General features: G+C 43.4%; 1 protein-coding gene across 1 annotated transcript in view; it reads left to right on the top strand.

Annotated features, from left to right (window-relative positions):
- The first annotated feature begins 10,590 nt into the window (after window positions 1–10,590).
- Window positions 10,591–11,630, top strand: part of LOC118422026 (estradiol 17-beta-dehydrogenase 8-like) — a 17,167-nt gene continuing 16,127 nt past the window's right edge. The window contains exons 1-2 of the mRNA XM_035829530.1: window positions 10,591–10,668; window positions 11,132–11,316. Of these exons, the coding sequence (XP_035685423.1) occupies window positions 10,605–10,668; window positions 11,132–11,316 (249 nt within the window). The 5' untranslated portion in view covers window positions 10,591–10,604. The remainder of the gene's footprint in view (window positions 10,669–11,131; window positions 11,317–11,630) is intronic.

The following is an 11,630-nucleotide window of genomic DNA, read 5'->3' as shown; positions in this document are numbered from 1 at the left end:
ACAGAGTGTTCCCACAGAGCCAGAGACAGGAGGACATGGAAGAGGCTGGTAGTTGACTCCACCATAGTCCCCCAAACCTCAGACACGAGGAAGGGACTAAGTAGATATACATTTTAAGAGAAATTTGAGATCGGCAGAGATGGAGGGAAAGATTCAATAACATCTGAGCAACTAGCTCGACAAGGACCTAACTTACCAGCGACAGCGTTGGCATAAGCCACGACAAGTAGGAGAAGAAACAGCTTCATGGTTTCAGGCTTGTGTATCATCCACCAGTGAGAACAACTCGCGGTACGCTCGGGCTTTTATAGGCACCGCTCATTACGCTTTGGATCAACGTCAACCAACATCAGGTGACGATGCCAAGTTCAAGTCGAATGAAAACACCATAGGGTCCGCCCCGCATGATTCTCTCGTGGACAAAATTTAGTCGTCATCAGGAGCTACACTTGAAATGCCTGATGGCAGTTGCCTTCAGCATGTTATAGATAAAACAGCCCAACGACAAGTTCTGTACGAGGTCAGGTTCATCAAAGTTTCCTCTCGCCCGGTGATGACGTGTGCTGCGGACTTAAATACCTTCTCTAGAGCTATTGAACGCTACTTAACATCATTCAAAGGCGGAAACTCTAATACTTTTGCCATGTCACTAGAGCGGCCAACATCACCACTGGCATATCAAAATGAAACATCAAAGGTAAGAAGAGGCATGGGAGACCACGAAAGAGATGGGGTGATGATGTCTGAGACTGGATGTGTATGTCAATGGCAGGGTGCTCTCAAAGAGCCAGGGAGAGGAGGACTGTATGCTACCATAGTCCCGACCCTCAGGCATGACGAGAAAATAAAGGAAAAAAATAAAGTTCAAGAGTAATTTGAGATAGAGGGAAAGTTTCAATAACATCTGCGCAACTAACACGGCAGGTTTATGAAAGCATAAATACCAAAACTTACGTGTAGGGGCAGCGCTGGCATAAGCCACGGCAAGTAGGACAAGAAACAGCTTCATGGTTTCAGGCTTGTGTATCATCCACCAGTGAGAACAAACTACGGCGCGCTCGGGCTTTTATAGGCACATAGGGCCGCTCAAACGTTTTGGATCAAAGTCAACCAACATCAGGTGACAAGGCCAAGTTCAAGTCGAATGAAAATACCATAGGGACCGCCCCACACATGATTCTCGGGACAAAATTTAGCCGTCATCAAGAGCTACACTTGATATGCCTTCAGCATGTTGTAGACAAAACAGCCCAACGAGAAGTTCTGTACTAGGGCAGGTTCATCAAAGTTTCCTCTCACCCGATGATGACGTGTGCTGCGGACTTAAAGACCTTCCTTAGAGCTATTGAAGGCTACTTAACATAAAATAAAGGCGAAAACAACAATACTTTGGCCATGTCACTAGAGCGGCCAACAACAGCACTGGCACATTAAAAGGGATCGTCAGTGAGAAGAGAAGCCGTTGGAGACCACGAAAGAGGTTAGGCGATGGTGTCCGACACTGGATGGGTATGTCAATGACAGAGTGTTCTCACAACTCAAAGCTCAAACAGAGACACGGAACAGGGGAACACGGAAGAGACTGATACAGTACTGGTTGGTACCATAGTTCCACTCTCAGGTATGAGGCATGACTAGGTAAAGATAAAGTTTAAGAGCAATTTGGGATCGGGAGAGAAAGAGGGAAAGATCCTATAACAACTAGCACCTCATGTTAATGATAGCATAAAGACCAGAACTTACCAAGGATAGCGTTGGCATAAGCCACGGAAAGAAGGAGAAGAAACAGCTTCATGGTTTCAGTCTTGTGTGTCATCCACCAGTGAGAACAACTCGAGGCGCGCTCGGGCTTTTATAGGCACGGATGACCGCTCAATACTCCAAAGTTTCTCAACTGACATCAGGTGACGAGACCAAGTTCAAGTCGAATGAAAACATCTGTACTCGCGTAAGATCGCAATTTTAAAAAGAAAACAGTATTCGGTGAGACATGTGAATTCAGCTTTTTATACTTCCACAATGTACCCGAGATCCACCAACCGCTCAAAAGTCAAGTTCAACATGTTAAAACCTTGACCAGGTATATCATAGCATCGTGTTGCGATGGGGATCCGCCAATAGATTTCGTTTTGCGTCTGACAAAAGGAATTGTGACCTGCCCCTTCAACAAACAGAGTGCCCATTGGTTGATACGACCCCCCTGCCAGAACAAGTCAGCACCCATACCGCCACACCGGGCACGTTACCCTGGTTCAGCAGATTTCTTATCGGGCCAAGGTTTGACTGACAGCTACATTGTGTTGGGGACTGTAACTTGCCTGTTGAAGAACATGTAACAAAACTTGTCAATGTGTTTTGCAGCGTCAAGTACAGTATTCGATATATTTGTATTTCATATATCATGTCCAACATGACAAAATATGCTGACATGGGCTGATTTTGAGGCGGTTGAACTTGACAATGGGGCAAGTGAAAGGAGACTTTAAGACTGGCGATGTACGTATTCGTGGGAAATGTCGGTTTTCAGATGATCAGCAACTTAGATTTCATTTGTATTGCTCAAGTACGATTTTACCTCTAATGACATAGTCTGAAAAATGCTACGTCATTTGATACCATGTATTTGCCTGGTTTGGATGTCTGACTAGCCAGTGGCTATTCGAAATGTCATGAATAGCTGAGACTGTATAATACGATACGACTATCCCCCACCACATGCCTGTGGAGCTGGTGCGTTACGCCGAAGGGCGGGGATACACAATGGCTGATACATACCGCTCTATGGGTACAAGGTACATAAGGCCACTACACATGGCCACATGTCTATTGGTAAAACGGCTTTGTCATGAGTGGGGAAAATACAGGGGTTTGTTTCAAACACTCTTTAGTGACTAACAAGGTCCAAACTAAGTTCAAAGCAAATACAGTGCACACCGTTCTGTTTCTCACAGGTAAATTGATTTACTATCACAAGTATACATCAATGTCGTTAGTTCTTTCTGCTTTTTTTTATATATCAAACGCCTGTCTCTTGCACCTTTCTTAACGCTTAACATCGGCGGCGTAGGTAGTCTACTAGTCTTTCCACCCTCAGCTGTTCTTAAGTACAACACGCCACCCAACCGACTGCGTGCGTTCGAACACAACGCCTGTTGACTGAACAAACACTTCATACACAAGTGTTGTGTTTGACACGGTGACAGATTTGCTAAGAATTTACAGCCGATCTTGACTACAACTTGCTGCGACAGCAAATTCGACCCGGTCAACAAGGGTCGTACATAGATCAATGGGACAGCCTATGCACCTAGCACTGTTACATGTGCTATTTTAGGGCGTACAATGGTACATGTTTTTGTGTTTTTGTGAGGTAATGACACCATCGACCTGCCACAAGAGACCTTTGCTCGTCGCAGGCGAGCTGAACTTTGTACGATATATTCGCGACTGTCCCCAAAATGCAAGAGCTTGCACATAACTAGAACAATAGAAAACAATTAGAGGTGGCCTACATGCGGTTTTCCACGAAGCACCTATTTTCCTACGCAAAGGGGAGAATAGTCATCTCAAAGTCCCCCTAAGGTCCCTTCTGAATGCGAGGCACTACGATCTGTTTTGCCATTGTAAAGTTGTAAGGCGACTGCTTTAAAAATTGTAGCAGGCAGCTTAGCGTTCTATACATGAAACTGATTTTGTCTTAAAACGTAGAACGTAATCAATCTACATATGTGGTACTGTGATTAGGCCCACAATATGAATATATGCACTCCAAAATTCGTTAAAAGGCGTTGTGTAGACCTCCATGTAGAGCCCATTAGTTACTAAGCACAGAAATCTCAGTAGCTCTGCATGAGCATAAATCACAGGACCCCCCCCCCCCTCGGTAATGGAACCAAAGTCCATACACTATGCAAACGGATGAAAGCCAATAACGTGTTATTGAATGGCGACCCGTCGTTTGAAATTCCCAATCTCAGCACTGAACACTTTTTCATTAACCGAATATTCCAAGCCGAATCAACTTATCCTTCGGTGTTTTAGAGTTTCCTTTATACCTGTAGAACAATCTGTCCGGGGTACACATGTAAAAGTTTACAAACCTTTGCAGTATCTGTGTCTATAAGTGCTATGAGTTTTGCTGTATCAAACAAAGTCATATATATTCATCACATGGATCATTGTTATTACCTCAAGGGACCTCAAAATCTAGCTGTTTGCATCCGCAGCATTTGGACATTATTACAAATCAGCTGGTGTCCTGTTCAGTGAAACCTCAACGGTATAAAAAAAGATTAAGGGATAAATAATCCGCGGTGTACTTAAGACACAGGGGGTGATAGGAACCAGCTCATATTGATCTTCTATCTTATTGAAATCACCGATGTGCAAATATTGTTATCAGCTTGAAGCTTCAGATGAGCTAAATTTGGATGATCTGCTTGACAACGAGCGCAATTATCGCGGAATCATGGCATGCCTATTGACGTACGTATGTCCATGACGACCGCGAAGGAAGACATCTTTATCTGTCATTACACAGTTTCTTATTTGTTGGTTGCGATTAAGCATTCCAACGCTTCAGGGGTGTACAAGGCAATGATCACACCGGTTGTCATCTGAAACACTCAAACAAAGAAATTGGAAAATTTCGGAAAGAGATTAAGTTAACGTTAACCTCACACAATTGCACGTTGCATGGGGAGGGAGATGGCTGAAATATGCTGTATTTGCTCTCAAGCAAATGTCGGCCTGTCTAGTTCTAAAATCGTGATCATAACAGAATAGTTTGCAGAGTGGCTGAAGAAAAAGAGGAATGCAGTCAGCATTTTCTGACATCAAACGCCATGATTTACGTGTGTGTAAAGGTGCTGTGATTTGCAAACTTGGTAACCTGAGGGTCTGTACGGGGGTTTCGGCTACGCTTAAGCAATGTATTCTGGAGAGCTTAACATCTTTCAAACATACCCCAACATAGATCTTTCGCACCTTAACATGACATTACCAGACGTGATATCATCATCATCATGCATCCGGTTTCTTTCACCGGTGAGGCACGCTAGTCTTTCCAGTACGATGCAATATAAGATTGCCGACTCCTCTCATTGCGCCCTCTTGGATATGAGCCAGTCCAATACGATGTTACAGTGACACAGGTAACAATAAGGTACCCTTGCTGTCAAGCTGATTTATGTAAAACCTTGTTGACCCTTTTACAACTTGCTGTTGCAGCAGGTTGTTGTCAAGATCGGTTATAAACCCTTAACAAAGCTTTCAGTGTGTAAGCACAACACTTGATGTGTGAAGTGTGTATTCATCAAACAAGCGTTAAGTTTAAAAACACTTAGTAGGTGATTTATGATATCCCACCTCTCGCCCTCTCACCTACTTTTTTCTCTTCATTTTTATTTTCGATGATGCCCAATATGAATTCTTTAATTCATGGAGTCACGAAAACAGGCCCCCAAAGAGTCCAGACTCGTACTCATATGACTCGTACCCTTTGCAGCCATATGGGCCACACGGGCCTCGAACTCTGGACCACCAGGGTAAGGTGATTATGAACGGTCGCCAAAACTGGTTCAAGTCCCAAGCAAATATGTCACAACTTCTCAGCGATATGATCTCTGAAGTGTTTTCAATGTCTTGACTGTTCCTTTGTTCCCACTTACGCGTTCAAACATGTATTTTTGCTTACACATGACGTTTTTCATTTCTCATTTAGTCGAAAACATCGAAATGTTTACAACAACTTTATCGGAAATTGACCTCGGCTCTGCCGAATAATCATGTCAGTCAAGACTGTTGACTCCATGTTAAACATGATATGACAAACATGACTGTATGTTTGCCCAAACATGAACAGCCGTCATCCGGTACGCGTGATAGAATTTGTCTCATTGTCAGAGGTAAACGTTTGGAACTGACTATGCCATCACGTGGGGAGGGACTTAGAATGCGTGTCTGTCACTGAGGTGTAACTGATGTTAAAACTGCGCATTCAAAGCGTGGTGAGTTCCCCTTTTGCTGCCATATACGCCTGTGGGTAATGGACAAGTCCTAGTAAGACGAAAACATCAACACACAACAACTGAAAATAGGTGCATGTAAGATGATATTTCACACCATCACTGATACAATTAAATACGGCCAGTTGTTACAAAAGTTACTAATTGTTTATGTACACGAACTACGTAAATATGTAATGAAAATACTCAGAAGTACTGCTTTAAAGGGTTACAGTGAACTTTCAATAAATTCTCTGTATATGATAAAGAACGTTGTCAGAGGCTTGTTTGGGGCTCAATTAAAACTTTGACGCAAATCAATAAGCGCGATATCTGACTTCTGCCGCAGAGTAAATGTTGATTTGACGTGACAGCCGGCGGTTCAACTGATAAACAGGATCGGTACATGATGAGGTTCATGTCACCGCTGATGGGACCACTCAAAGCACAAACACACTTTCTGATTTATATTTTTATTGCTTCTCATTACATAACGCATGCGGTACCTCCTGGTACGTAGCACTACACCATGTCTATGGAAATGGCTAAGATTGAGCACAGCTTAAACGCCGTGTTATCAAAGGTGTATATGCTATAAATGACGCTGTTACGAGGGGCATTCAATAAGTAATGCCCCTGACCCATTTCCCATAGCAGGATATTAATGAAACTTGGCACAGTTATTAGTCTTTCTCTTCATAGGAAACACCCAGAGTTTTGCATTTCTCCCATCATTTGATGTAGCTCTGGACACCGTTCTTGTAGGACATCCCAGGTTGGTCCTCCGACAGATGCCTCATCAATGGCAGAAGAGGGACGACCAGGTCTGGGAGCTGTTTCCACAGACTTCCGACCTTGTTTGAATTCAGGATGCCAGCGTTTTACAAGGTCATATGATGGGGCATCATCACCATAAGTTTTTTTCATTTCATCAAAAGTCCCCTTTGGTGTGCGTCCTTTCAAATACAAAAACCGGATCACTGCGCGACACTCAACATGCTCCATTTCACACCTGGTCCATTTCACACCTGACTCAGTTCAAACACCAGTAAATCAGTAACCACAGTTAGTTCAGAGCTGTTTTTTGCAACATAAGCCATAGACATATGACTCATTACACATGCAAAATTTCATTTAGATCAGACAACTGGAAGTGGGTCAGGGGCATTACTTATTGAATGCCCCTCGTACCATGCAATAATAGTGACGAACTTTCACCTGTTTTCGATCGATAAACATCTTCCAGATTGTTCCGTCACGCCCATCTAATATATATGATAGAAGAATGTTAATCATTTATTGTTTTATCAACACCTTTAGTAGTGGGACCACGTGGCGCAGTGGCAGCATATTCGGCTCGAGACCGAGAGGTTGCGGGTTCGAATCCGCCTGCCGTGTCACCGATCTTGTGCCCTTGGGAAAAGCACTTTACACGACTTTCCTCACCTAACTCAGGTGTAAATGGTACTTAGCTGCGGCTAGTGGCCTTGGCGGGGCTTTCTTGGCCGAGACAGGCTTAGGGGCATGTTCGGGCATGACGCACCCGCCATGACACACGAGTCGCGCGATCAGGGGTAGGAGGAACTCCTTACATCCTTGGTCGGAAGTCCTCCTAGGAGACGGATACTCCGAATAACAAAGCTGCATCTGCTGAAGCCGTCTCACACGTGTCATACAGTTGTGTCCCTGTGAGACTTAGTGCTCCAGTAGACGAGAGAGTGGAGAAGGAATTGCACACCCCTCCTTCACCATAAAAAGTCATGTGCGGGTCAGGCAAAAAAACAGGTAAAAATGCCTGTCTGCCTGCTCATCTGTCGAAACGACAGGAGAACCATTAGCTGTAGCATGAACTATGGCAGCTACTCTTCCAGGGGTAACAAAACTACACAGAAAATATGGGCACTGGGCATAACATACACAGCATATTACAACTTCCCACAATTACAAGTACTAACTACGTAACAATCATCATACAAAATATCATAAAACACGTGCCTTATCGAGTACCTCATGTGCCATATGTTGTGATTCATTAGCTTCTGTTTAAACATCGTGTATGTTTGCAACTGATGTACTAGTTCGTTCCATTCGGATGTAAAATATTTCTTAAAAAAGAAAAGATTCCATCAGACCCCAAATAGACGTAGAATATTTACTAATTGCTACTTTTGTTAGTCCCTCTTGCTGGGACTAATTTAGAGAAAAACACGCATCACTAGAAAGACACAAAAAATGCCACAGAAACATACGTTAAAAGACCAACACAAAATATATTATACTAAGTATAACTTTTCGGGAATCGGAGGGTCACTGAATTCATTTCTCTTCAGCGAAACGATTAGTCATTCGGTAATGACACAAATAACAGGTGAATGCCCTTGGGGATCTTGGGTCACACTACTTGACGCTTTTAAGTTATTTTTATCATCTGACCAAACGGTCAGTGATTCGGCCATGGCACAAATAACAGAAAGGTGACCTTCAGGAGCGCGAAAACATCCGTCACTATCTGTTTGTCTGCTCTTATGTTGTTGTTTTTCTCGATTTACAGGAAATCTAATCAAGAAACATCTGACGACAGCACTTTGTGTCCTTGAACATTTCACCTCCTAGCAAAGAGTGGGCAGGTCCGAAATGGCGCTCAGTGATTGGACGAGAAGTTTCCATCCTTTCCAACAACAGCTGAGCGGGCTAGTCAGTCACTCACGCATGCGTGATGCATAGACCATGGCGGTCAGGTGATAGTATACCCTTTGACCTGGCTAATATAGAGTGTCACCTGTGTGACAGATTATTCAATTTTTTATATATGTGGCATATTTCAATCTATATATTTATTGTTACTGATAGATAAGGACATTACACACATAGGATTTGACATGGAGAAAATAACAACCAATGACAATAGTCAACGTCTAACAAGTCCATCACACACATACACACACACACATATATAAATGTATGTATGGTCTATGTGACTATTATTGATTTCCTCGCTTGAAACATGGAAACTGTGCAAAAGTTTCAAATTACAGGTACTGACTCTTAAAATTCAGGTCAGAAATAAGAATATGTCATAATGCCTGTCCAGCGAGGCCAGTCATTTCTTTAAAGTGTTAGCTTAACATGGACTCGACATCACCAGTTCTTCAATTTCTTTTTTTTTTGCATTAATAGTTAAAATAATAAATAATAGGAGTAAGTTCATTTGTCATTGACAACCACCCCCTCCCATACACAAACACACACAGACATGCCGCCCACACTAATCAACATGGATTTTGGACATTGGCCGACACCCGTAACGTTACATAATATGCAGGCCAAGCATATTGAATCATCACAATTTCTTAGCTAATAATTAATTAACATAAATGATAAATCATTAAGCTTGTTGTTGTATGCAGGGCTTTTCGAGCATTGATTTGGAATTCGCCAAATATTTCTTTATCAGATTGTGATAGCTCATGTCTTAACGATACCCTCGAAGTTGTGAAAATGCATACATGTAGTACAGTATTCAATAAGTACCCAAAGCATATAAAGGAAAATAATCTCCAAGCACAGTGCATCGAAATATTTTAGTATATTTTTATTCTTCTCCCCAGTATATGTCCTTATCAACCACGAGGAAAATAAAGTGCCACTTGTTTACGTCCCACGTAAACACACGTCTATAGTTCATCACCTCCATAAAAACAAACAGTCAAACAAACATCATCGCGGCTTGAACATTGGACACAACCATATTACGCAACCTGAGGGCAGGCTAGTTCGCGTTGTTTGGTTTGACATCCAACGTCCGCCCGGGCGAATTCGGTGCTTAAAACTTTAAAGGGAAACAAAGTTTATTTCATAGGTCACATTTTTTTGGAAGCACAGAATCTGATGCATTATTTTATAGACTCTGAGGTTGGATTTGAAGGGTTCAGTTTGTTCATGGAACACACACATCCGATACTTAAATATGACGTTAGGCTGAAAAAGAAATGACGTCGACGTTTTAAAATTATAATAAGTGCTCTATATCACATACAAACCTGAAAAACCCTTACATCTGTGCAGATGCTTTTGGGGTGGCGCCCATCTCCATTTCGAGTAGCCCTTGGGCCACACATGTGCAAGCCACTACAGCAGGGGGCTGGTCCGCTGGTAGTGATGTGTGTTTAACTTCCATACTCTTTCTCTTTAGTGCTGAGTGCTAAGCAGAGAAAGCAGCATGTCCAATTTTTAAAGTCTTTGGTATGACCCGGCCGGGGTTCGAACTCACGACCTACCGAATGCAAGGCGAACACTCTACCCACTAGGCCATTGCACCGGGTAGGACTTGGTCGCAAACCTGGGCAAGTATACAGGCGCGCCACATAGCGACACCGAAGGAAGTTACAGCAGCAAATCGGATGTTATGACAAGTATGGTCCCGACTCTTTTCCGTATCTTAGAATATGACAAAACCATCCGCAACATACAGTTCATAATGTCCAAGACGTGTCCTTTTGGGACGCCTCGGTTTAATCTGCGAACTGGCTACGTTGTGTTCTGCACGTAGTAATCAGGTCGCAAAATTCGGTGACCTGTGTGTGAAAGGTCAAAACCAACATGGCGGCCGCGGCGGCGAAAACTGGGGGAGGGAGACTTGCCGGGACTATAGCTCTGGTTACAGGTGAGTTTGTATGTTAGATGAGAATTAAAGAGCTGCCTGGGTACCTTTGCAAAGTGATAGCAGGACAAGAAAGCGTTTCAGGTTCGTTAACATCGTTGTCAAAGTCATATACGCTTGCTGGTTACGTAGAAATGAATACTTCCGGGTTCTTGTTTTCAGTCTCGAACGATAAACTTACACCGTATAAAACGTTCGTCTTCTAAAGTTTGATCCATATGTATTCTTCAATAGGTCCATCTGGTTATATACTAGTACTGTACATTGATGTTTACCTAGATAGCCTTCCATGTCTTCAACTGGAATTGATCTTCAACACTGACCGATGGATGCCGTAGAATTTAGGTCAAAATAACTTCTTAAAAATGGCCTTGAGGATTGTCCGAAGAAAGGCTACATGTGCAGACGTGTGCCAGACGTGTGTATGGTTGTGTTACTATAGTGATTGTTACTATGGTTACCCCAGGTGGCGGGAACGGTATCGGGCGCGCCGTGTGCCAGACGTTTGCCAGGGAGGGCGCGGCAGTTGCCGTGGTGGACGTGAACCAGCCGGCGGCGCAGGAGACGCTGGAGTCGCTGCCTGCTGTACCGCACGGGCCGCACCAGCTGTACACAACGGACGTGTCGTCTTCTGTAGCCGTCAACAAACTGGTAAGGACACACGCACACACACACACACACACACACACACACACACACACACACTCAAACTAACAAACACACACACTCTAATACACACACACACACACAGACGTTGGAGGCACTCCCTGCCGTGCCGCACTGGCCTCACCACCGGTACACTACGTCTTCTGTAGCTGTAAACAAATTGGTATGTGTTACCCTGCACATGTGCACACACACACATACACAAATACACACATGCACACACATCAAACGTGTCATCTTCCGTATCCATCATCAAACTGGTATGGACACACAAATGGACACATACACATAGTAGATGC

This window comes from Branchiostoma floridae, chromosome 8, assembly GCF_000003815.2.
Source record: "Branchiostoma floridae strain S238N-H82 chromosome 8, Bfl_VNyyK, whole genome shotgun sequence".
Classification (NCBI taxonomy): domain Eukaryota; kingdom Metazoa; phylum Chordata; class Leptocardii; order Amphioxiformes; family Branchiostomatidae; genus Branchiostoma; species Branchiostoma floridae.
Note: the sequence above shows the minus strand (reverse complement) of the source record. Positions and strands in the feature narration are given on the sequence as shown.